At 45.9% G+C, this 27,726-nt stretch overlaps 1 protein-coding gene across 5 annotated transcripts in view; it reads right to left on the bottom strand.

Moving 5' to 3' along the window:
* Positions 1-4,451: 4,451 nt before the first annotated feature.
* Positions 4,452-27,726, bottom strand: part of POLDIP2 (DNA polymerase delta interacting protein 2) — a 260,669-nt gene continuing 237,394 nt past the window's right edge. For all 5 annotated transcript variants that reach the window (XM_085649090.1, XM_085649089.1, XM_085649088.1 and 2 more), the window contains one exon: positions 4,452-4,875. In XM_085649090.1, coding sequence (XP_085505216.1) covers positions 4,761-4,875 — 115 coding nt within the window. In that variant the 3' untranslated portion in view covers positions 4,452-4,760. The remainder of the gene's footprint in view (positions 4,876-27,726) is intronic.

Raw genomic sequence — 27,726 nt, 5'->3', positions numbered from 1 at the left:
ACTTACGTGCCGTCCCGAAATCTCAGATCAAGCACCCAAGCCCTTTAGTGTGTGCCCCGAATATGTCAAACTCGCACTGGGGGGCAAGGCTTTCTCTTATCTTGCCCAAGGTACTGGAACAAGTTACCCATAGCTCTCCGTGAGACTCCTATCTACAGTAAATTCAGAAAACAACTGAAAGCCTATCTGTATTAATATTAGTTGGTTCCTCCCCATCATGCTCCTCAACAGCGCAGAGATGCCCGGGTGATACGTGCGCTATAGAAATAGCATTAACAAATAACAAAGATGATAGGAGGTTCACCGTAGTCTGGAGGTGCTTGACGACTGCCTGGGGCAAAGGTGCTTTCAACAGCCAGTCGTCAAGGTAGGCGAAGACTAGCACCCCTGAGCTCTGAAGATGAGGTGCCGCCACCACCATCACTTTTGTAAACTTATCAGGGGCACTGGTAAAACCAAAGGGGAGCACCCCCAACTGAAAATGCTCCTTTTCCACCACAAACCACAGGTAGTGCCGATGGGTGGGCAGAATGGGTACATGAAAATAGGCATCCTGTAGGTCAATGACTATCATCCAGTCTCCAGGGTCGAGGGAAGGCAAGACCTGGGCTAGGGTGAGCATTTTGAATTTCTTCTTCCAGAGGAAGCCATTGAGAGAGTGCAGGTCTAAAATAGGCCCCAGGCCTCCATCTTTCTTTGGCCAAAAGGACTTGCACTTCCTGCTACAAAATGGAGAGATGGTTCTTCATCAGTCACTGGGGGGATGGTGAAAGGTGTGGCCGGGAAAAAAAGGATGGCAGGGTGTAGGCCCTGCAAACAATCTAAAGAACGCATCTGTCCAGTTATCGTCTGCCAGCCCGGATAGAATTGGGGGATTCTGGCTCCCACTGAGTGGCTATGCTCCTGTAAGGGCACGCTTAAGAGGTTTTGCAGGTGGGGCTGCAGGGGGAGTGGGTGGTCCATTGACTTTGGCTGTGGGGGCAATTGGCATCTCAGCCTCTACAGTGAAACTGCCAAGTTCCCTGTGGAGGTTGGACAGGCTTGCAGTACTGGGCACTTCCCCCAAAGCTGCCAAAAGAGCAGTGTAACGGTTGTGGTTGGCGAGGTGGGACAGAAAGGCCCAGAGAGCAAACGGTAGCCCTACTTTCTTTAAAACACACTAGAGCGGAATCAGCCGTGCCCCAAAACAGGCAAGTACCATTGAAGGGCATGTCCACTTGGGAGGACTTGACATCGCCTGAGAAACCTGCTGATCGCTGCCATGCACGGCAGAAAATGGCAACACTGGTGAATATGGCTCGCTCAATGCAATCGGTGGTGTCCACGCCACAACAAATTGTGAGCTTGGGAGCATCACAACCGTCTTGAATTGCCTGAGTGAGAACTGGTTGAAGGTCTTTAAGCGCACCAGGGAGGACTTATACCACTGAATCCTAAAGGGCATAAGAGTGGCATCCCAACAAGCAGCTGGCGTTAGCAGAGCACAGGACCAGACAGCTTGAAGAAAATACAAGTTTGCCAAATGTTTCCACCCTCTTAGATTCCGTGTCGGAGGGGGGAGGAAATGTGTTGGGATTATATTCACTTGTGGAGGCTAGCAGCACCAAGCTTTTGGGTGAAGGGAGAGAAAAGCAGGGTTGCCTGGAGCAGGGCGATAGCACCTGATAATTTGTCGACTGACTAGGGGGCCAGAACAAGGTTTAGTCCAAACTCCGCTAAGATATCCATCAGAGCCTTGTTAAATGGAAAAAGTGGCTCAGACAATGTTTGCTCCAGTTTGAGGGCCTCTGTCAGAACATTAGTCTTAAACTCCAAGGTGGGGAGCTGGAGGTCAAGTACTTCGGACACCTTAAGCATCACCATGGTGTAGGAACTGAATTTCTCTGTGGCCGATTCAGGGATTAAGAGGAGACCCGTTTCTGAGGAGTTAGCGACGTCTAGCCTCCTGTAAGCAGACTAATCACCAGGGTCATAGTCATTGTCTGAGTCGGTTTCAAAAAAGGGAATGCAGAGCGTGTGTTCTCGCTTGTGGTGGTGGTAAATCAAGCAGGGGGAAGCGGCACCTTTGGTGGAATTGGGCACGACTAGGGTGGATGTTATACCAGTGTCAAGAAGAACTATTGGGACCTCCCCCTCCGGCATCGATGGAGTCAGCATTGGTGTTAGAAGCCCGGGGCCGGCATAAGTTGAGGTGGTGCCGGAAGTGGGGCTGAGATTGGAGCCGGTGGTAAGATGGGCTATGAGGGACCAACCGAAGCAGAGGGTGAGCCCGCCAGGTGGTACCCCAAATAGGAGGCCTCTGGGATCCTTGAGGCCCAAAGGGGTGTCAAAAGGCATCAGTAAGGATCCAAAGAGCTTGACCATGGCTGAGCAGAACTCTTTGATCTGAAATGGTGTGGCTGTAGGGCCATAAAATTGGGTTGTGCTAGAACCAGCTGTCGAATTGACTCTGGAGGTGTGATGTTACCCAAGCACCTTCCAAGGTGAGTGACGAAAGGGAGTGGAATCTTGCTTAGATTTTTTGTGTTTTTTCTTTGACAATTTTGCTCCGCAAAAATACACCTGCCTTCAGAGTGTCTTTACTGACTTCAGGAACTGAATCGAACTTTGGACGCAGACCACGATTGGGAGCGGTCCCGGTGAGGAGTCTTTTTATGCTTGGCGATCTAAAGCTTTGCCTCCCAGTCCTTGATGGCCTTCGGGTTCATCAACGCGCAGCCACTGCAGGTGTTGAAGCCGCACCACAACCCCAGACACCACAAGCATACCTGTTGGGGATCGGTCACACACATTTGTTTTTGATAGTCCCAATGGGGCTTAAAACCTGTTTTGGGGAGGTAACATCCCTTCAAGCTGAGAAAAAAATTGAGGTTAATGTCCTTGAGAGATGTGAAGGGAGCTCCGAATCAACGTCTGGTGACGTGGAAAGAAAGGAGCCGACTTCAGAACGCACAGGTGGCACATTGCTCCACCTGATGGCATGCCAAGGTACTGCTGAAAAGTTTCCGGATCCAGTCTGATGGCTGGGGAATATACAAAAGGTGAGGAATCTGCAGCTAGACATCTCCATCAGAAAATTGGTACTGGATTCTGTTGAAACTCTACAAATCTGGATGCTGGACCATTCAAACTGTGGTTAGGAGTTGTGTGATTTACTGCATGTAGTATATGACTTTCCTCTCTACAGGAATATTGGAAGGCGGTTTTTCCCAAGCTTGCAGATATTTGGAATTTACCCATCTCACCATCAAAACCCAAGCAGATCGTGACTAGGTATGCGTAATGACCAACAAGTTGCAAATAAAAAGAAATGTTAAAAAAAAAAAAAAACCCAAGCAGATCCTCCACAAAATCTCAGATTTCACTGGACTACCTGTATTGTCACAGGTGGCTGGTGACATTTCTGGCAAATAGCAAATTATGCATATTCCATCACTGATATGCGCCTACCTTTGACAAATGGCTAACTAGGCTCCTCTGATTGTCCATTGCGAACAAATTATAGACAAGATCAGGTTAAAAATGGCCATCTTTGACAACATTTGAGAACCTTTCCTCTTGGATAAGGCCCAGGGTTAAGGGTCTTGTATGATCGTCAAGCTCCTATTCCCATCCGCTGCATAGTATTCCCATTATTCATTCCCACATTTCAGTACACACTAATAGGTCTGAACTTGGTGTGCATCTTGCTTGACTTGTTCTTTCCCTTTTCCATTGTACATTCTTTACCCAATAGACATTACTCTCTACACTTAGCCAGACGTGCCTAGTAAAGTTCTCACTCATGATAATAGGCATTGTTCATAGGTTTTTGATCATGGGCTGAGCATACTTTGTGTTCTTAAATATTACATGCAATTACCACTATTGTATACCAGAGCTATGTGCTCTTGTTCCTATACATTCCTACCACATTTCCATACCCTAATCCTGCCCTTTTGATTCTGCTGTTCATGATGCCATTGGTGATCAACTGGGATATTTTACTTTTCTTCATGCCTGGCATTTCCCTAATAAATAAATATTGTAAAAAATGTAGGCTATTAGCCTAACATGCCTCAATTAAAAAAAATCTGCGTATTCCAGCCATGGCATTTGTATACAAATAACATTGTACATACTCAACTGGGAAACCAGGACAGTACTTGCGAGGCATAGGAACCAGTAACATTACAGTCCTCAGCTTCTTCAAGGGCTGTGGGAAACCCCTGGTAAAACTAATGTATTTAACCAGCAAGTTAGTGTAACAAGATGTATTCGAAAGTTTGAAAAGGTCTTTCACAGTGTTAATAAATCGTTCTCGTTACTAGCAGAGTGAAAAAAACTCCACGCTTCTGTGAGTGAGAAAAAGTTTGAAAGATAAACCCAACTGAATTAGACCATCTAGTTATGTTCCAAAAGTCTAGTGAGAAATACTTGAACCAGGGTGAGATTTCATCGGATGCACAGCATAGGAAACAATGCCTTTATTTCAAGAAACTTAAAATGTCCAAATTTCCAGGAGATACCACGACGAAAGAGCCAAACTTAAAGCAGGTTGGAACAGCAGATGATTTCCAATAAATTCCTCGCACACCATCAGCTGACACTGTAAAGGTGCTGTATACCTTTCACGGTAATCTGTTCTGGAAAACGAAAACGTTAAAAAGTTGATGTGTGTGTTTTAAACTGAAGGGAGAAATCTTTTCAATGTCTGTTGTATTTTAGATTTCCTCCTGTAGCAGTTCAATGAAAGTGCTTTTTCAGGTTCCCAGTCTGCTCTACCAGTGCAGACCAGAAGGTGGGGTCTTCTCATCTTTGTTGCTCTCCAGAGAGAAAGGAGGGATGCGGACATCAAAGTGCGAGCCATCAGGTCTCTCAAAGCGGAAGGTACCCCTGCAGAAGAAGAAAACAGAACGTTACAAACCTTGGTACGGCTAAAGTTGGCAAGACACAGATGCTGAAGGTTGTGTGCCCACCCAAACCCAATTCCAGAAGTGAAGCACTTTTAATGGATTTCATGGTCTTTTTACTCTTATTTAACTAAAGGATGGGTGTAGTGGGGGTAGGTCACTTGCGGAGACCTAGCCGCTGAACATCACTAAACAATAGATCTTTTGGTCAACCTTTGCTGTGAAGGGCTGAAGGACGAGCAAGTAGGGTATTAGGTGGCTATGGAGGAGGGGTGGGCACAGGGCCTGGCCACAAAAGTGTGACATTTCTACCAATATCCCCAAAATCTGCCTTTTGTGAAGAACAATCCAAGTCCTTTTATTGGGCCTTTCCTGCCCTATATGATAGGCCCGACATCTTGAGCACAATGTTTCATCAGGAGAAGAGTTTAAATGCTGGACAGTAACACTTTTGCCGTTTCCCACAACTTCCAAAATGTTCCACCACAGAAATCTGAGCAAATTCAGTTTTTAAAAACTTCTAATTTGCCTGAAATCTGGGTAGGAAAAAGGAGGGATCCAGGTCAGCCATACTAATCTAGACTCTACTGAATGTCTAGTTTTCAGCAATGTTTGACACGGTTAGATTTCTTCGGGTGCTAGCCAATTGCGGGCCATGGAAAAGTCTGGCATGGTTGTTAAAGTGGACGTTTTATTATTACACATCACCTGAAGTTTGCCAGGAAAGAAAGATTGTAGCGCCAATTACTGGATAGTAATATTCCAATTCCAAAAATTAAGTGATACTACAGGAGAGTCTTTGATACTGGACCCCTTACTGGCTCTACTAGGTTATTCTATGCGTGTACGGAAAGATATACGATGTTTGGTAGATATGGGACTGTTGATAGCAAAGCATGGAGTTGCTATGCGCTGGGCTAGAGGGCCACCTCCCACTATGGTGCAATGGTCAAGAGACATGCTGTATTACAACATGCAATCTGAATTATATAGCGATCTGCTTCCTCCCCAGAGCCTCCCCAAAAGCTTTTGGAGCCTATATCGGAGTTACCTACCTGGTAAAGAGTGAAACATTATCTGGAATCCCGTTCCTTTCCAGATGTAGGGGGTGCGCTGCGAGCGATGCTATCAAATTGCAGGCCTTCCTTTTGGGTTTATACTCCAGGTTCCAACTATGTAAAACACGTCTACAAGCTGTTTCAGGGGTACTGTTTCTGTACTATTCCTAATAGATAATTCGTCATCTGGAAGCAATGGAACCCAAGACACGGTTGTATAAGGATTCGAATGATGAGCATATTGCTCTCTTGAATGTATAACCCTATGGATCTGTATTCTGATATCAGTTATCTGATCTGTGCGTATGTACACTGTGACTGATTTATTCTCAATTCATTTTTGTATGATTTGTTTTGTTTATCTTCTGCAAAATTCAATAAATAAATAAATCTGCCATTCGTTTAATCTGTTTCTAGCAAGTCCGGATGAACGGAACTGGCTAAAGACTCTCTTCCATGAGAGGCCTGAAGATTAATCAGACTGCTTATTTCCTTCTGTACAAGATAGAGAAGAAGGAGCCCGATAGGCTCAATTAATTTCATTTCTATAACCAATTGATTCATCATTTGGCAAAGTTTGTATTTGCCATGAAGCTTTCATATTAGACCTAAAAATACTACAACAATCACTTAGGAAACCTGGTATGAGTAGCTGATTTGTCCTTAGGGGTAGGTTAGCACAAGGGCTTAAGTGTAAGCCCCGAGTTGAAAATGTAAGGTGAGAAAAGGTTGGCCAAGAGCAAAGAGATAAATCAACAACAATAACCAGGAGTTATCTAAGTTTTCAAGATATAAAATCAATTAATCTGTTTGAAGGGCGCCACTGAAGTGAGATAATATTTAGAAATGTCAGTTAGTTTAGATCTAGCGAGAAACTCCTGCATTAAAATTAATGAAATAGGCTATTAAGTTAGTATGATAACTCAGACAAGGATATTCTGTGTTTAGCTGAAGCTCACCTCACCTTTATATAGCACAAGAATATTTAAAATCTAGCTGGTTTATGGCGACATGATCATCTACTCTGCCTTCATATATAAGAACTGTTCAAATATTGAATAGGAACCAGCGAATTAAGGTAAATAATTTTAAATCTGATAAAACAGGCCAAAGCTTAATTCAAAACTACATATTCAGGGCACGAAGATAAATCTTGTAGTGTTATATAGCCCTAATTCCGATAATCATGTTAATCAACGGTCCATGGCTGAAGAATTAGTATGACTTTCAGGACAATTCATTGTTACTCGGGCTTTCAATCTCTCAAGAGATCCAAGCCTAGATAAAACTTTTTCAGTCTTATATGACTACCTTCATAAGATAAGGAAAACGATAACTTGGCTGATTTAATATCTTTAAAACTTATAGTAGATACTGATATTTTTACTTAAAGTGATTAAATTTAAAATGAATTTTTTTCTTAGAGTGGCCCGCTTAGGATGGCATAGCTAGTAGGTACTTTGATGTTTTAAGTACTTGAATGCATACCAAGTCTGTTTGAGACTGGTGTACATCCATAGACATACAAAATAGGAAAATACTACTTGTGTTGTTTGGAGATTATGCATCACTGGATAATGATATGCGACTGCTGTGGCAGGCTCTTTCTCATGTTTGGGGGGTGAAGGGTTGGGGAATGGGATTGTTGAGAAATCCTGTAGCTGTGTTTAAAAAAAATCCAATAAACGAAATATAAAAAAGAAAATCAAGGCAGAAGTTCAGGTCCTCGAAAATTTATCAGGCTATGGCAAACAAAAGGTTTGAGTGTAGCGAGAAAAGTGGCTGTGTTTTATCTAACCAACTGAAGATGGAACAGACCACCAACAAAGTAAAAGAAATAGAGCATATATTCTGTTCAGTCAGTGGCCTTGGAAATATATTCAATATCTTTAAGGATTATGTTACTTACCCAGTAAGCATCTGTTCTTGGCATGTAGAGCTATAGATTCACATACTTTGCATACTCCTGCAATCTAGTGTTGGGTCTAGATATTTGCAAGTTGTTTTTCTACGAAGAAGTCTTTTCCAGTCACGAGGTAAGGTTACTCCTTTCGGTGATGGTGAGCATGGGCATCGGCTCCATTGTTAGATTGTTTTCCCGTAAGAGGGTGAGAATGGAGTAAGTGAGTGTAGTACAGAGCTGTCCATGCGTATATAATGTAAATAATGAGAACTGCAACAACTACAGGTGACTGGGGAGGTGGGAGGGCGCTTGTGAATCTACAGCTCTACATGCCAAGAATAGATGCCTACTGGGTAAGTAACAAATCCGTTTGAGGCATGTGTGCTGTAGATACACATGCTTTGCATAGACTATATAGCAGTATTCTCCCAAAGCAGTGGCTAACCGGCAGGTGTTGCAGTTGTTTGAAAAAGTGTCTTTAGCACTGCTTGCCCTACATTGGCTTGTTGACACGCTAATACATTCGCACAATAGTGTTTGGTAAATGTGTGTGGTGTGGACCATGTTGCTGCTTTACAAACGTCAGCTACAGGAATGTTGCTTAAAAAGGCCATAGATTCTACTATTTTACGAGTGGAATGTGCTCTAGGAGGTATAGATAAAGTTTAGCATAGCAAGTTTGAATGCATTTAATGATCCATCTTGAAATACCAGATTTAGAGATAGGATTGCCTTTGTGAGGTGTAGCAAATGCAACAAACAGTTGCTTTGTCTAATGAAAATTGTTTGTCCCTTCAATATACAGTAACACTCTTCTGACATCAAGTGTGTGAAGAGCTCTTTCTGCTACTGAATCAGGTTGAGGGAAGAACACAGGTAGCTTAACTGGTTGATTAATATGAAAAGCAGAAACCACTTTTGGAAGATATTTTGGGTTGATGCGAAGAACTACTCTAGCTTAGTGAAGGTGAAAGAAGGGTTCTTCGAAGGTTAATGCTTGTAGCTCACCAACTCTCCTCAATGAAGTGATAGCAACAAGGAAGGCAAACTTGCATGAAAGAAACTGTAATGGACAATTGTGTAATGGCTCAAAAGGTGGACTCATGAGTCTTGTAAGCACAATGTTCAGATTCCAAACTGGTGGAGGAGGTACTCTGGGTGGTATTACTCTTTTAAGGCCCTCCATAAAGGCTTTAATTACTGGAACCTTTAACAAAGATAAACGTTGTCTGTTTTGAAAATATACGGCTACTGCCGCAAGGTGCAATCAAATAGATGTGTAGGCTAGACCTGCTCGCTGTAAATGCAACAGGTAACAAATAACATTTTGGATAAAGGCATCTAGCGGATCAATATTGTTGTTGTTACAATATACAACAGATCTTTTCCATTTTGCTGAATAACATGCTCTGGTGGTAGGCTTTCTTACTTCTTTAAGTCATACAATCTGGCGGAAAATTTAAGTATCCAAACTCTATGACTTCAGAAGCCAAATCGCTAGATTGAGCTCCTTGGGGTTTAGGTGTCTGGTTTCTCCATGGTTCTGAGTGAGAAGGCTGGAATTGAGATGCAGTTTTTGATGTGGAAATAATGATAATTCCAAGTGTGGTGAACCACGGTTGACGGGCTCATGTCGGAGCCACTAAAATCAGTGTGAGAGATGTCTGCCTCAGCTTGCGAAACAGAAACGAAAGGAGAGGGAGAAGCGGAAAAGCATAGGCAAATATCCCTGGCCAATTTATCCATAGGGCATTGCCTTTGGATAGAGGGTGTGGGAACCTGAAGGCAAAGTGTAGGAATTTTGAGTTGTCCATTGTGATGAACAGATCGATTTCTGGGAATCCCCATTTTTTTAAGTATGGAAGGAGAACCTGAGGGTGAAGTTCCCACTCGTGTATTTGTTGCTGGATCCTGCTGCGGAGGTCGGCAATTTGATTGTTCACTCCTGAGAGGTGCTCTGCCAGAAGATGAATTTTATGATGTATTGCCCAATGCCAAATGGCCTGAGAGAGGCATGATAGCAGTGTCCTTCCTCCCCCTGTTTTTCTACATAGTACATAGCTGTCATACTGTCCGTACGGACTAAGACAACTTTCCCTATGAGGTGAGACTGAAAAGCTTTCAGTGCTAGATACACAGCTAGAAGCTCTCGATATTTGATGTGGATACTTTTGTGCTTGTTGTCCCACAGACCATGAATTGCAAAATTGTAGAGATGGGCACCCCAACCTGTGAGAGACGAGTCTGCTGTTACTATGATCTGTGGACAGGGTTGATGAAAGGCCGCCCTTTTGATATGTTTTGTGTGTTCCACCACTGCAGAGAGCGATGGGTGAGGCTGTCTACCAGATCTGGTAATTGATCCTGTGACTGATTCTACTGATGTGCTAAGCATTCTTGTAGGGGATGTATGTGTAATCTTGCATGAGGCACTATTGCAATGCATGATGCCATCATTCCTAACAGTTGCATGAAAGTCCTGACTGCTAGGTATTGGTTGGTCTGAAACTGTAGTAACAGAGTTTTAATATTTTGAATTCTGCCTGCATTGGGAGAGGCTAGAGCTGTATAAGTGTTTAGAGTCGCTCCCAGATAGGACTGTATTTGTAGCGGCTGAAGATTAGACTTTTGCGTATTGACCGTAAAACCCAATTGGTGGAGTAGGTCTAACGTAGTCTGAGTGTGTTTTAAACACTTTTGGTGTGTGCTGGGTTTGACGAGCCAATCGTCTAGGTATGGGAAGACATGAGTTTGTTGTCTTCTGAGATGAGCTGCCACTACTGCTAGACATTTTGTGAACACTCTGGAAGCAGTAGTTACCCTGAATGGGAGTATTTTTAACTGAAAATGTTTTCCTGCTATCAGAAATATGAGATCTTTGCAATGTGCTGGGTGAACCGGAATGTGAAAGTTTGCGTCTTTTAGGTCCAGTGTGAGTGAGAAAGTGCCCTCTTTCTGCATGGTTTCCCCCACTTTTTGCTGAATTGCTGATGTACTTTGACTAAGTGTGCCCTGGGCTCCTGCTAATCAGGTACCCAGGGCCTATGTTTTTTCCTTAAAACTGCATTGAAGCCTAAACCCAATTGGCATCTCTTGCCACAGGTCAGTCCTTGGTAAATGGTACCACAGGTACCCAGGGCACTGTGACCAGAGAAGGCCTCTAAGGGCTGCAGCACTTATTGTGCCATCTTTAGAGGCCCTGTGTGTACACACACACACACACACACACACACACACACACACACACACACGTTGCAGACTGCGTGTTTTGGTGCAGAACAAAGTGAAGAGTCGCAATGGCACATGCCTACAACCCACTGCCCTGGCATAGGTCAGTCTCCCCTCTAGCTGGGTGCACTATACCAGTGGTGAGGGTACAGGTGCATGGGCCCTGTACCCCTACAGTTTCTAAGTCAATTCTTGAACATTGTAAGTGCAGTGCTGCCATTAAGAGTATATGGTGCTGGGAGGTTGTCATTAAGAACTCCACAGCACCATAAAGACTACACTGAAAACTGAGAAGTTTGGCATTGTACTTCTCAGCACATTAAAACCAAACTGTCAGTGTGGGATTTAATGAAAAATGCATACAGAGGGCATCTTAGAGATGCCCCCTGAAAACTAACCAACCACTAGTGTCCAGGCTGAGTGGCTGCTTTTAGCTGCCAACACCAGACATGTGTCTGGAACCCTGGGTCGAAAGCCTGGTGCCCTCTGGGGCCTGAAACAATGCACATCCTGGGACAAGGTGCCAAGCCTCCTCCCCCAGGATGGGCAGGGTTCACAAAGGGAAAGCTTCAAAGACTTGCTGCCTTTGTGAGCTTCCCCAGGCCACTTACTGCTCTCATAAACTGGTCCCCACTGGTTCTGACCCCCACCTTGGGCAGGAGAACCGGCGGGAAAAACAAGAGAGGAAGAGAGGAGTGCCCACCTCTGCCAACTCCACCCCTGCGAGGTGAAGAGCAACTCTCAGTCCACGCCATCTTGCAGATGGAGGGACTCCACCAACCAGGTACAGGCTCATGACCCCCTCACACTGGAGGGTGGCATAATAGGGGGTGTTCACACCCCAGGGAAGGGACCCATTGGTCCCTGCCTTTTACCTACCTGTAACACCCCTAAATCTAGTATTTAGGGGCACCCCTGAACCTTGCTTCCTCAGACAAGAAGATACTACAAGAAGAAGAAGAAGGACCGAACAGCCGTGCAGCAGCTAACAAGAGGAAGACGCCCACTTACTTGTCCCCATCCCTACCGGCCTGTTTCCCACTCGAACCTGCTCCTGTGAAATCCCGGTGAGTCAGCCAGCAACCTCGAAAACCCTGGAGGACCTGCCTGCCTTCATCCACAAAGACTTTGTCTCCCGTGAACACCGGATTTGTTTATCTGCAACCTCTGGCCTTGGCCGGAAACAGCAAATCTGCACCACTCAGCACCCGCCGTCAACAGCCCGAGCGGGCAAACACCACAAGGAAGTCACCCCGGCGATCCTGACCCGAGATCCGGCGACCCCTGACCTGCCTCAAGCCTCCAGCCGACGCCTGAAGTCTAAATCCAGAAGGCCCCCCTAACCGCGACCAGGAGCTGTTAAGAAGAACCGACCCCAAAAGGCACCCCTGCACCCATGGCCTTGTGTGCCCAAATAGACGGTGCCTAACCAACCCCTAACTTCCCAACTTACCTCTCCAAGTGGTTGTCGCACCCAGAGACCTTCGTCTCCCAGCCTGCAGTACTTTTGCAAACCAGAGGTTCTCCATTGAAACCAACAGGGCGTCCGACGTCGAAACAGCACCCTGCACCCGGCTGCCCTAGTGCCGCTGAGGGTGCACCTTTGGTGCTAATTTGTTTCCCCATTTGCCCTGAGCTGAAGTCTAGGAGCTTTGCTCCCACAACCCAGTGGCCTGCTTGCCAGCAGCCACCAACCGGAGGCCCACTATACCCTATTGGATAACATTGGGCCACAGCACTCTGCGCCCTAGTGCCGCTGAGGGCATCCTTGACCCAGGGGGACCCCTGAGTCTACCCCTAGAACCTCAAACTCCCACTACCAGATACCTCAAAACCGATAACACTATTTTCCTCCATGGGATAACATTGACTTTTTCTGTGAAAAGGTTTTAATTGTGGAGTTTGAGAAATTAAAGCAATTCTTTAAAATTGCATAATCTAACAAAAACAATTTTACTTACCTGTTTTCAGGAAATGTCCCAGAGTAGTATCTTGGTATACTACTCTGTGTAAGCCTAGTAATCTCAAAAGTTACTTACCTGCTATTTTTACTAAAAAACCTATTCAAGTCTATGTACTGCATTACCTAAGTATTGCATTTCTGTGCATCCATACTGTAAATCAAACCAAAGTGCATATACAATTATCATTCAAACTGTATTTCAATTGCATTACTACTGTAAAGTACGTATTGCTTACCTGTGCCAGGCTTGCTTGGTTCTAGAAAATTAACTAAAAGAATATTTTTATACAAAAACAATTGGTCTGAAGTTCAGTCTTTGAATGTGTGAATTCATTTGCTGACTGAGTGTGTACAACAAATGCTTAACACTGTCCTCTGATACTGCCTTACGGTAAACAACCATTACAACAAACCTTTTACCTCGCATACCATCACCCCGCATACCATGACAACGCAAATACCATTACTACGCAATGACATTACAACGCATGGCATTACATTTTATATGCTTTTCCAGCGAAATTCATTATAAATGCATGAATGGTAAAAGCATATGTTTTTATATGTAATTATAAGGTAAATATAGGGTTTGGGGTGTATATGTTATGGGGGTTCAGGGGTAAGTTTAGGGTTAAGTGTATGTTTGGGTTTTGGGGTGCTGCGGTATTTTTAGGGTTAAGGTGGGTTTAGGTTTTGGGGTAGTGGGGTATATTTAGGGTTCAGGGTGCGTTTAGGTTTTGGGTTGCTGGGGCATTTTCGGGGCTTAGGGTGCGTTTAGGTTTTGGGGTGTTGGGGTATTTTAGGGGTCAGGGTGGGTTGGGGTTCTGGGGTGCAGGGAGAATTTTTAGGGTTCGGGGTGGGTTTTGGGGTGCTGGGGCATTTTTAGGGGTCAGGGTGCGTTAAGGTTTTGGGGTGCTGGGGCATTTTTAGGGGTCAGGGTGGGATAGGGTTTTGGGATGTTGGGCGTATTTTTAGGGTTCAGGGTGTATTTAAGGTTTTGGGGCGCTGGTGTATTTTTGGGGTTCAGGGTGCTTTAGGTTTTGGGGTGCTGGGGTAATTTTAGAGGTCAGGGTGGGATAAGGTTTTAGGGCGTAGGGGGTATTTTTAGGGTGCGTTTTGGTTTTGGGGTGCTGGGGTATTTTTAGGGTTAGGGTGCAGGGGGTATTTTTAGGATTCAGGGTGTGTTTAGGTTTTGGGCTGTCGGGTATTTTTAGGGATCAGGGTGGGTTAGGGTGGGTTTAGATTTTGGGGTGCTGGGGTAATTTTAGTGGTCAGGGTGGGATAGGGTTTTGGGGAGAAGGGGGCATTTTTTAGGGTTCAGGGTAGGTTTTGGTGTGCTGCAGTATTTTTAGGGGTCAGGGCGGGTTAGGGTTTTGGGGTGCAGGGGTATTTTTGGGGTTCAGGGTGCGTTTAGGTTTTGGGGTGTAGGAGGTAATTTTAGGGCTCAGGGTGGGTTTAGGTTTTGGGGTGCTGGGGTATTTTTGGGGTTCAGGGTGCATTTAGGTTTTGGGGTATAGGGGTAATTTTAGGGTTCAGGGTGCATATAGGTTTTGGGGTGCTGGGGTATTTTTGGGGTTCAGGGTTCGTTTAGGTTTTGGGGTGAAGGGGTAATTTTAGGGTTCAGGGTGGGTTTTGGGATGCTGGGGTATTTTTGGGGTTCATGGTGCGTTTAGCTTTTGGGGTGCTGGGGTAATTTTAAGGGTGTGGGGGTAATTTTAGGGTGGGTTAGGGGTATATGGGGTACTTTTAGGGTTCAGGGTGGGTTATGGGGTGCTGGGGTATTTTTAGGGTTATATATATATTATTATTATATAAAATATTTTTTTAAATAAATATATTAAATAAATAAATAAAAAAAATATATATATATTTATATTAAGGTAAAGCACCTTTACACAGTTTATGCCTTCACCACGCATGCCTTTGCGTTAAGGCATGCGTGGTAAAGTCATATGCGGTGTGAAAGTTTGCGGGGTAATGGTATCGCGTAGTAATTGCATTTGCGTTGTGAAAAAAGCGGGGTGATGGTATGCGGGGTGATTGTATGCGGGATAACGACATATATTCCTGCCATACTGCTCGTCCACACTACCACAAATAGAGAGTAAGGTTCTATCTAACTTTACCTCTGCCTACCTTTGGTGTTCCACTGGATTCTGCACACTATACCTCACTTTGGTATAGTATATACAGAGCCAGCTTCCTACAGTGTGGACATAAAATCACCCTGCTGTAGAAGTGGAAGCACTTGTTGAAGCGTAACCATACGGAAATGTTCTGACAGTATGTAGTGGTTTAATATTCGTAGGTCTAAAATAGGTCTTAGGTAGCCGTCCTTTTTGGGGATTAGAAAGTATAGAGAGTAAACCCCTGAACCTTGGTGCTGTAATGGAACTGGTTCTATGGCTCCCTTTGTTAAACAAGCATTGGCATAGCCAATAGGTCTCGCCTTTGGGACCTTATAAGTGTTTAGCCATGCAACACTTGATGTTGTTGCACCAAGAATATTGTGCTGGATAACTAAACACTTATAAGGTCCCAAAGGCGAGACCTATTGGCTATGCCAATGCTTGTTTAACAAAGGGAGCCATAGAACCAGTTCCATTACCGCACCAAGGTTCAGGGGTTTGTTTTGTTATGCCACTGCTTTACTGTGAGTGAAAGCATTTTGTTAGTGCACGTGTACACATCTGGCTAAAAAGAAACCAGCTTCAGGGCCAAGGCTGTTAGGCCAATCTCTACTTTCATTTCTGTTTTCATTCCATGTTTTAATTATTCATTTTTTACGATGGGTATTTTGTTGCAAGCAAACGCATGCCACCTTTGCCTAGTGCCAATTTTACTTGTTATTACCTTCACAAATGTAATGCTCACTGCACGGTTGTAAAAATACATAAAAATGCAAGCTTGCCAATGTCAGACCGATTGACTTTGCCATTGCTTGTTTTAACCCGAATGTATGCCCTAATTAGGGTCACTAGTATGCCGCCTGGACAGTAGCTGCTACTCTCAGCTTAGTGTTCGTGCTGAGAGGCGTTCAGAGGAAGAGCTAATGAGTCTAGAATGGTAACCGGCTGAAGTGCTTCTGTACTCTTTCGCCAAGGCACAGGCCTCCATGAGCACTACGCTCCGCGGGACAGATTCAGCCTGTGGTGTGTGAGGTACCTTGAGAGTGCATCTGTATAAACATCTGAGAGCCACCTATGCTCTTATCACATTTCTCTGATTCACTACACATTCCACCTCCGAGTTGGAGCATACAAGTTTACATGTGAAACTTCTACACTAAACACTCACATTCGGATCACAGCTTCCTGTGATAATGAACATTTATGGATCTTTTCTGCTCTACTACTTTTATAAATATGAAAACAAAAAGAGAAAGACAAAATAACGAACATTTCAATTTCAAGTCCGCCATTTGGATTTACCAAGTTATGCGTTCTTAATACCACCATCCAAAGCCCGGTCATAAAGATCTTAGTATCAGATACAGAAATCGTTTAGGTGTACAATGTACGTAGTGCGGTTTTAGAGAAGCACATAAATATCCTTATACTTTAGTCTAAGGAACAAACTTTTAAATTCAGAAACCGCCTCAGATGCACAACACGTTTATAAGGCTCTTCAGATGACGCCGTGAGAATTGATAACATAAGATACGATTTGAAGTTAGAGTTAGAACATTGTTTGATTTTCTTGCAGAAAACTGATGCATGGGCACAGGAAGGCTCAGTGTGTTAAAGTGCCTGCTGCCGAGGTCAGTGTGTTCCTTACAAGTCACAGGCTCCCGTACCATCAGGATCACACAACATCTCATCCATCTGGGGTCCAGTGGCGTAACGAAATAGAGGGGGCGCCTGCAAAGTATAAGGGGGCCCCACGCTCCTGACATAGTCAGGAGTTCTGAGCCCAGAGTCCCGCCGCCCGTGAACTGTGCCAGAGGGGGCCCCCTGGAGATTGCCCTTCCCCCCGCACTGCGGGTGCTATTTTTAAGCGACTGCTGGGGTCAATAAAATGAGCGGTATTGAATTGGCTCAGACGAAAATGCACAAGTTTGCCTATGGTTAAAAATCCTCATTCCAGACAGGATTACAGCCGGACATCACCTCTACTATCTTGTGGCGGGGCTCGCGTTTGGAGCATCACACTCATCACAGACTTGCATTGGCGAGGTTGGCCAGCTCTGCGGCACGCCTGGTTCTGCTGCTGTTGTAGGGTGGGTGGGTCGGTGTTCAGGAAACCCTACAACGTTTGCAGACGATTCCTGCGGGAGTCTTACGGGAATCCTGGCAAAGGCGTGTTTTTTTATTTATTTTGCGATTTCTAGAGCGCCTGGTGACCCGTAGGCATCCCCGCGCTATTCAACCTATAAAGATCCTGAAGGAGGAGGAGGGAGTGTCTTATTTGGGGAACAGGAGGGTTTTAAGTTTCTTACGGAAGACCATGTAGGAGGGTTCCAGGCGTAGACTGAGAGGGAGAGAGTTCCAAGCTGTGGCGGCTTTGACCGAAAAGCGGCGACCGCCGGTGCGAGCCTTCCTGAATTTGGGCACCGTAGCAAGATGTTCGGCGTCGGAGCGAAGGGGTCTTGGGGCTTTATATGGGGTAACCATATTTTTAAGCGCGGCAGGGCCAGCTCCATTGATGAGCTTGTGGGTGGTGCATAGGGCCTTGAACTCTACTCGTTGGCGGACAGGGAGCCAGTGTAGAGTTTTGAGGGCAGGCTTAGCTGACACTCTAGGGGAGAGATTCATAATGAGCCTGGCCGCCGCATTCTGGGTGCGTTGGAGTTTGTCCAGGGTGTACTCCGGGGCCCCCAGATAGATAGCGTTGCTATAATCCAGTCGGGCCAGGACAAGACCCTGAACAAGTAATTTCCTGGATGGGAGGGGAAGAAGGGGCAGGATCTTGCGTACGGACCGCAATAGACCGAAGCAGGTGCCTGCTGTCTTGGCTGCCTGTGTTTTCATGGTAAGGTCGGGTTCCAACCAGACTCCTAGAGTTTTGATTTCATTTCTAGGAGAGGGGATTTCGCCGAAAGTGTCGGGCCAAGATGTGGGTGGGAAGGTAGTCCATTTATTGCCCAGGAGCATGATCTCGGTCTTAGCGCCGTTCAGCTTCAAGGCCGAGTCACACATCCAGGTATGAATGTCCTGGAGGCAGTGCAGCAAGCAGTCAGGATGGTTATCCAGGTGGGACAGGGAGACGACAAGTTGGGTGTCGTCAGCGTAGTTGATTATTTTTATACCGTAGGGGGCCACTACGTCTTCTAGGGGAGCCATATAGACATTAAACAGGGTGGGGCTGAGTGACGACCCCTGGGGAACTCCGTTCTTCAGTGGAAGAGGATCTGACCGGGAGTTGCCGTCCCACACCTGAAAGGATCGATGGGAGAGAAAGGATTCGATCCACGCTCGCGCTGTACCCACAATTCCTGCTTTAATGTCGTCAATGTGTTGACGACATTAAAGTGACACCCCTTGACCGCTTTATCGCTGCCTTGTACTGTTGTTTTACATGTTGGAAAGCACCAGAGGGCGAGGCAACGAAGCCGGGGTCGGTCTGCTGGAATTCCCGAGTTTTAGAACTGCCGGCGTTAGAAAGTGGCTCCGTTTTGTCCAGGAGTTGTGATCTTGCGCACATTTGTGAAAAGAGCCTTGAAATCTATCGACCATCGGCAGATACTTCTGGGCTCCGCCGATGCGCTCAGAACCTTTTAACAAGAAGAGAGCTCTCATCAGGAGTAACAAGCATTGATCGCGATCAAAGCGAAAGATGTGTGGCCAAGTGGTGCTAATGACCCGTGAAAGACAGATGGCGGCTGCGCGCGTGCAGGCTTGCGTGAACGCAAGCGCTAGGCCAGCCAGTAGCACTTTGAAAACTCACTTACTAAATGTCTCTCCGAGCCAGCGCATGCGCTGGGCTCAGCGAGACCTAAAAAGAGCTTGTACATCTTGTTTGAGGAGCTGTAGGTGCTCTGATGAGACTTTGTGAGTGCGAGGTGGAATATTGCGAGGATTGCTTGGGTGCTCCAGGCAATAACCAGGTCGGATAATGTCTAGTACCCATTTGTCTGAGGTTTTTGGCTGCCAAATGGGAAAAAATTGTTGAAAGTCTTCCTCCGACAGGTGTTAAATGATCGGGGGGAATCGTAGGCAAGATACTGCTTCTTGGGGGAAGGGGAGTTATACATTGGCGTGCTCTTACCCCTACTCTTGAAAATGTTTCCTCTGTACCCTCCGCTATAGAAACCTCTAGAGGGAGAGGGCTGTGTTTGATTTGTAGGGGGAAGCATTAGGGTCTGAAGATGTACTTTTGGACCCTCCCCAATAAAATGAGCAGCAAAAGGAGCCTCTGTTTCATGAGGACTGAAGCGCTCCTATTGACTTTGCCACATCTGTGTCCCGTTTCATTTTTACTAGGGTATTATCTACTTTAGGTCCAAATAGATGTTTACTAAAAGGGATATTTAATATAGACTGCTGAACCGCAGGTTTAAAACCTGAAATTAAAAGCCAAGCATATCGTCGTAGGAGAATGCTGGTGTCAATTCCCCCCGTGTCAGCCGCATCTAAAGCACATCTAATGAAGGAATTAGATATGAGATTGCCTTCATGTACTAGCTCCTGTGCTTTCTTGTGCTTTTCTGGAAGTTATTGAAGTAGGTCTTCTATCTCATCCCAGTGTGCCCTGTTATACCTAGCTAGTAAGCCCTGTGCGTTGGCAATACGTCAGTGGTTAGCAGCTTGAGCAGCCACCCCTTTTCCCCGATGCATCAATCAATTTAGACTCTTTGTCTGGGAGCGGTGTATCTGCAGAGGTGTGTGTGTTTGCTCTCTGTGAGAAAGTGCCCTCTTTCTTGCATGGTATGCCCCTACTTTTTGCTGAATTGCTGATGTGGTTTGACTGAGTGTGCCCTGGCCCCCTGGCAATCAGGTGCCATGGGCATGTGTTCCGTCCCTAAAACTGCATTGAAGCCTAAACCCAATTGGCTTCTCTGACCACAGGTCAGCCCCTGGTAAATGGTACCGCGGGTACCCAGGGCACTGTGACCAGAGAAGCCCCCTAAGGGCTGCAGCACTTATTGTGCCACCATTAGAGGCACTGTCCCCCGACACACACACACTGCCTTTGCAGGCTGCGTGTCTTGGTGCAGAACAAAGCAAAGAGTCGACATGGCACACATCCCTGTGTGCCATGCCCACAAACCACTGCCCTGGCATACATCAGTCACCCCTCTAGCTGGGTGCCCTATGCCAATGGTGAGGGTACAGGTGCATGAGCCCCGTGCCCCTACAGCACCCAGGTCCATTTCTGTGCACTGTAAGTGCAGTGCTGCCATTAAGAGTATATGGTGCTGGGAGTTTGTCACTACAAACTCCACAGCACCATAATGGCTACACTGAAGACTGGGAAGTTTGGTATCAAACTTCTCAGCACATTAAACCCACACTGATGCCAGTTTGGGATTTCATGGAAAATGCACCACAGAGGGCATCTTAGAGATGCCCCTGAAACTCGACCAACCTCCAGAGACCTGAATGAATGGCTGCCACCACCAGACATGTTTCTGGACCCCTGGGTCGAGAGCTTGCTGCTCTCGGGGGCCTGAAACAATGCACATCCTGGGACGAGGTGCCAAGCCTCCTCCCCCAGGATGGGCAGGGTTCACGGAGGAGAAGCTTCAACGGCATGCCCCCTTTGTGAGCCTCTCCAGACCATTTGCTGCTTTCAGCAACTGGTCCCCACTGGTTCTACCCCCCACTTTGGGCAGGAGAACCGGCAGGAAAAACAAGCGAGGAAGAGAGGTGTGCCCACCTCTGCCAACTCCACCCCTAAGGTGGGGGAGGCGAGGTGAAGCACAACCTTGAGTCCCCGCCATCTTGAGGTTGGGGAGACCCCGCCAACCAGGGACAGGCTCCTGTCCCCCTCCCACTGGAGAGTGGCAGAATAGGGGATGTACCCACCCGAGGGAAGGGACCCATTGGTCCTTGCCCTTTACCTACCTGTAACGCCCCTAAATTTAGTATTTAGGGGCACCCTGAACCTTCCTTCCTCAGATCCAGCAACCACAAGAACAATCATTAAAAATGCAACAGGTCTCGTATTTGTCCAAGTTAGAGCATTTTTTTTTAGCAAATGTTTTTATTGTGTTAGCAGTTTTCAATGTACATAATATGCATATTTATGCATGCATTTAGAGGTTTCGTTATTTAGATATGCAGATGTATTTTATGTGTATATATGTGCATAAACATGTTGGTCTATATATGTATATAGGTATACAATAGCATAGCGTGCATACATATACAGATCTATACATGTATAAAAGCATATTTTAGTGATATTGGGATGGATATATGTATATATAGTGATATCTTTAATAAAAATTGCTTCAACTTTCACCAATGCGAGACCTGTTGCATTTGTAATGTGTTATTTAGTGTATACATATATGTATATGTGCATATATATGTGGAAATATATATGCATATATATATTGACATATGTATACATCTATCTATATATATTAATATATATTTATGTGCATATATATGCGGAAAGATATATGCATATATATATATATTGACATATGTATACACATATATCTTTATATATGTATGCATGTACATAGGTAAGTGTGTAGGCCTCCTTTTGTTCGAGTCTCTTGGATGGGAGCAGTCAGGAGCCTCACACCTGATGCAAATGTAGCAGGGAAAACAAAGGCTCGCACTTTGTTAGCACTTCACACATACTTAACCCCTTTGATGCATATGACGGAGCGGTTCCGTCATGAGCATCGGTTGGGCTGTGCTTATGACGGAACTGCTCCGTCATGAGCACAGCCCCTGGGGAGGCGCTGGCGCCCCCCCCCGGGGGCACGATTTTTAATCCAATTGGGGTGTTGGCAGCAGAAGAGTTTCCGCTGCCACCCCCGAGCCCCCCGCGCTTCCCCATGACGTCAGCGCGCGCCGACGTCATCAGGAAGCGCTGGAAATCATTTCTTTTCAGCGCGTCCAGCAAGGAGGTAGGTGTTTTGCCTCCGGTGGGGCAGGGGGACTATTTTAAGATGCCTTGAGGCATCGGGGGAGAGGAAAGAGTATTTCCTCTCCCCTGATGTCTCAATGCAGGGCATTCCTGCTTCACGATCACGCACAGCGTCGCGATCGTGGAGCAGGAATGCCCCACCAGACACCAAGGATGTTTTTTTTTGTAAAAGGAAGCAACCCCTTAGGCAAGGGTCGCTTCCTAGGGGGCCAATTTAAAATTAAGACTTTTCGGGCATTTCTTCGGCCGTTTCTGGTCCCAGGGAGGGCAGAAAAGCCCACTAGACCCAGGAAAATATAGTGAATTGTAAGGGAAGCGACCCCTTGGGCAAGGGTCGCTTCCCGGGGGGCAATTTTGTTTATTTTGATATTCTGTCTTCCCTGGGGGCAGATCGCCTCGTTTTTGTTGGCTTTTGCCCCCAGGGGGGACAGAAACCCCCACTAGACACCAGGGTATATTTTAAAAATATGATGAAAGTGACCCCTTGGGCAAGGGTCACTTCCGGGGGCCATTTTATTTTGTAATGGGAATTCTGCCCCACCCTGGGGGCAGATCGGCCCGTTTTCTGCTGGGGGCAGAAACCCCCACTAGACACCAGGGAATTAGTTTAAATAAAAATGGAAGTCACCCCTTGGGCAAGGGTCGTTTCCAGGGGGCAATTTTTTTTAAATATGTATTCTGCCCGCCCTGGGGGCAGATCGGCATTTTTATTGGGCCTTCTGCCCCCAAGGGGGTGGGGTGGGGGGGCAGAAAACCCTACTAGACAACAGGGACTCATTCATAAAAATGAAATGGGAGTGACCCCTTGGGCAACGGTCGCTGCTAGGGGGCATATTGTTTTTGTATGCGTTTTCTTTTCTTTTTTGTTCTAGGTGAAGGCTTTTGCTCTTTTGACTCTTCCAGTTTGCGGTTTTGTTACTGGTGGTTCTGCTGTTTGTGTAGTTGTATATGTTTTTTGTACAATGTAAATGAGTTTCATTTCCCTGCATGAATTGTTTTTTGCAAATGGTGTAATAATAGTAGTAGGTTTGGTTTTTGAGTGTCAAAAACTTTTTGCATTTGTGCTCGATGTGTATTTTGTTGTCTTGTGAGTAATTCTTTTTTTTTTCTTTCTAGTGTGAGATAGTTGGTTTTTGCTGTGTCTCTGCAGAGTAGGTGCTGGTGAGTGTAGCTGTCTCTTGTAAGTGAATTGTATAGTTTTTGAGTATATAGATCTTTGTGATAAAGGTACACATTTCTTTACTTACTTGTTTTGCACAGTGTTGGTTGTTGTTGACTTGTTTGTGCAGTCTCCTTTCTTAGTAAGGATAATGCCTAGCCGCAGGATTACTGCTCAGCAGGTTGTTGGTTTGCTTTTTGAGTCTTCCTCTGACCATGGTTCAGAGTCTGACTCTACATCTGAGGCAGGGGACGATTCTGGCAGTGAGTTTTCTCTCCATATGGAATAATCGGATGATGAAGATACTCTTAGTGCGGATGAAGTGCCTGTGTTAGAGGAGGAGATTGATGTGCCGATAGTGCGGCAAGAGGCATCTGGGCTGCAGCCTGGGGCTGCAAGGCTTCCCGTTGGTGTAGTGCGGCAAGAGGCATCTGGGCTGCAGCCTGTGGCTGCAAGGCTTCCCGTTGGTGTAGTGCGGCAAGAGGCATCTGGGGCTGCAAGGCTTCCCGTTGGTGTAGTGCGGCAAGAGGCATCTGGGCTGCAGGCTGGGGCTGCAAGGCTTCCCTTTGAAAGTGATGACCTCTGGGTTGCCCCTGGCATGGTGCAGCCGGCATTGCCAGACTTTACTGGTGTTCCAGGGTGTAGAGTGAATACTGAAAACTTTTTGCCAATACATTTTTTTCAGTTGTTTATGGACGATGTGTTTTTGGCAGAGATTGTTGAGCAGACTAATTTGTATGCCAAACAGTTTTTGAGGGACAACAGTGCCAGTCTTAAGCCACACTCTAGAGCAGAGATCTTCAAACTTTTGGGTGCCGAGACCCCCCTGTTAACATTTTCAGTCGTAAGGACCCCCTCCTGACAAACATTTCTAAACCTGTAGGCCGGGCTTCTGGAATTACAAGGCAGGTGAGGACCAAATTACACGACAGGCTTGACTAAATTGTGTGGGAAGAAAATTTAAATAATGTTGTGTTGCCGCGTTATTGTGGGATAGAATTGCTTCATTATTTTGACATTTTTTGCACACAGTAACACTGTGGAAAGATTTCACCCTATCAGTACCAGTTTATAACCAAAATACAGCAATTAACATCAGAAAGATGTCTAGTCAACCTTTGTGATGGGCCTTCCACTCCGCAGGCATACGTGCTGCCACATTAGAAGCTCACCTGGCTCTGGCAGGGAGCAGCAGGTGTCCCTTAAAACCCTGGCGGTCTTGTGCAGAGTTAAGCAATTTACCCATGCCGCTTTCCTCTCACCCCTCCCTTCCATCCCTCTCTCTTCTCAGCTCCCAATCCCGGATCCCTCTCTCACCTTGCAGGCCATTTTCTTTCATCCCTTTTTACAATTTCTGAACTCTCCCCATTCAACTTCTCACTTCACCCTTAATCACCTCTTGCCATCCTGTCTTTTTACTGTCCCCATCTCTAACAGTTTCTCGCATTTATCTCATGGCCTCTCTGGCCCCGTCACCTCCCGTGCCCATCTGCACTTCTCATTCACCTCAAGTCTCTCCATTCAAATTGTTGTCTATTTGTATCTTACACCTCTCCAGTCCCCCATTCATCTTTCACATCTCTCCTTTGTTTTTTCACACCTTCTTGAACCAATGTCCCTCTCCCCTGTTACCTCAGCACCAGTGCTTAATTTGAGCAGGTTGTTTCCGGTGCTCCGCACTGGCACCTAATTGTGCACACTGGCACTATGACCGTCTGCCACATGGCGGCTCTGTCTGTGTAATTTAGAGATGAGCAGAACAGCTTTTTATTAATTCAATATACATTAAAAACTCCTTACATCCGTGCCATTCTTATAGCTTTGGGGGCTTGCAATAGTCACACTTGTACAGTGTTATGGTTGGTAGTTGCATAGGTATTGTCATTGGCTGCACAGGCAAGGCAATGGGTGGGTGGTTAAAGTTGCAGTGGCCTACTGGTGAGGGCCCTGGCACATGTTTTATTACAAATTAATCACTGCTCAGCACCCCCCCCCCCAGTACTCTCTCTCTTCCCCTATCGCTGCTGTCCCTCACCCCTGTTGCATCAAATTACCTTTTAGGTCACAGATCATCTCTCGGCTATCTTCTCTCAGTTTGACAGTAGCCCTCCTCTGTGCCCTTAACTTTCCCTCACACTCACTTCTTGTGTGTCCGCACTTCCCTTCGGCACTGCACATTTCTCCTCATCTCTGACCTCTTCAATCAAATTCTCTCACTCCCTTACTGTCCTTTCTCATCCTCTCAGCTCTCCTCACCGAGCACACGGGTTGGACCCGTATGCTCCTCTTGGCCTGTGCCACTCTGCTTATTGTTCCCTAATTCAGGAAGGCATGAATTGTCTGTCTTGCTGTTTTGGTGCAGGCCACACAGTTATGGAACGTGCATCCTCCTTTGCTTCGCTCCACCAATAATCTATTATCCTTTAGGAAGATATAAAAACCTGGCTCTATGCTCTGTAGGTCACCTCATTTGGCTGGTTCTCCTTCTCCTTCTGTGTATTTCTCATTTGCCTTCAGGCAGCAGATGGCTATTAGCCCCAGCACACCTTTTGGTAACAGTAGCGCACTACAAATGTAAATAAAAATAGTAATAGGCAGAAGCAGGGGAGCCACTATACTCCACCTTCGCGGGGGGCCTACACTCCCAGGCAGGGCTGGCCAATAGCACTGGTCACACACGGCGCAACATTCTTTTTTGGTGCCCCGTCCCCCGTTTTCTCCTTCTCCATAAATTGCCTCACTAGCACTAACCAACAAAGCACCTCATCTATCTGTAGCACCTTTCTGACAAACATTTTTTTTTATAGTGCTACTCATAGTTTACTCACACTCAGTTCTGTGATCTGCATAGTACATGTTCTTTGTAGCAGGCTCATTAACCCTCTGCACTCTGTGGATGAGATGAGTGCCCATGTGAGTGCACGGTGAGCGATGCAACAGTGTGAGAGTAGGGAAAGAGGAGTGACTGCAGGGTAAGTGAGGTGACCATATGAATTTGGGTGCGGATGTAAGTGCAGAGTGGGACAAATGAATGCATGGTTAATTATGGGCTTGTTTAAGTGAGTTGCAAATTGAGCAGTGAGGGGGCAGGTGAATGAGGTGTCACATGAGTGCAGATGAGTAGTGTGACTGCAGGCTGAGGTACAGGGTGAACAACGCAAGTGCGTTGTGATTGCATAGTGATCACTGTGAGTGCAGGGTGAGAGGGTGAATGATGTGAGTGCATGGTGATCAGTGTGAGTGCATTGTGATCGCTGTGAGTGCAGGGTGAGTGTGAAAGGGAAGTGCAAGAATGAGAAGTGAGTTCTCTGAATGCAGGGTGCATTCCCAGACACTTGAAGTAACTCAGCATATTATTGACGGCAGCGTAGGGTTTAAAGATACAAGTTAAACTATTGCTATTATGACATTAATCAGGGATCGAGGGTGGAGGAAATAAATAATGTGCTGATCCTGCAACACACTTCCAGTCCTATGGTTAGGGTTGCCTACTCATTATTTTGATGTCCCAGACGGTACAAAAATAAGCAGTCACCTAAAGCTGTATATTTCAGCACTCATCTGTGCGTACTTGGAACAGCAAATATAAATAGAAAGCACTTTTAATTGTGTTCTAGGGTGGCCTCAATGATCCATGACTGATAATTAAAGGGAACAAAGACAGAAAAGTCACATTACGAATTAATGCATATGATTTTATTTACAATCCCATTTAGTGACAAGAGGAGGCCTTTGCAGGCTCTTTAAACATCAAATGGCTGGTATTTTCCTTCTTGCAACCCTACTTTATATTTCTTTTCATGAAATGCATTCTAACACACTACTGCAGTAAATGTAAAATACAAATGTAAGGAAAAGGCAGAGTTGAGGCCCAAGGGGTACTGGAACTAGAAAAAACTAAGCCTCAGTAACCAGTTTACAAAAGGTATGCAAACATGCAAATGGTCTTTAACGATCTGTGAAAAACTCAGGCGTGCCAGGCTGTGCTGGAGATAAGACTGCAGACACAGCCCAGCAGAGCCCACAGCAGCTTGAGCTGAGACACACTACAGGGAAGGAGGGGGGGGGGGCTGAATCCCTTGTTGTCCGATGGGCCTGGGCAGAAGTGTGACCGGGAATGCGCGACCCCCTTTCCATCACTTCACGGCCCCCCTGGGGGTCGCGCCCCACACTTTGAAGACCCCTGCTCTAGAGCTACCCGGTGGACTACCACAAATCTTGAAGAGATGAAGTTCTTGGGTTTAACTTTTTTGATGGGCTTGCTAAGGAAGCCATCAATGTCTTCATATTGGTCTACTAGTCCCTTGATGGCAACTGCTATTTTTCCGGCTGTCATGAGTCGTGACAGGTATTTGCTTCTGCTTCGGATCATGCATTTTGTCGATAATGGTTTAGCGTTGCCACAAGATCACCCTGAGTGTGACCGTCTTTTTAAGATTCGGCCTGTCATTGATCACTTTGTTGATCGATTTTCT

Source organism: Triturus cristatus, chromosome 3_2, assembly GCF_964204655.1.
Source record: "Triturus cristatus chromosome 3_2, aTriCri1.1, whole genome shotgun sequence".
Taxonomy (NCBI): Eukaryota; Metazoa; Chordata; class Amphibia; order Caudata; family Salamandridae; genus Triturus; species Triturus cristatus.
Note: the sequence above shows the minus strand (reverse complement) of the source record. Positions and strands in the feature narration are given on the sequence as shown.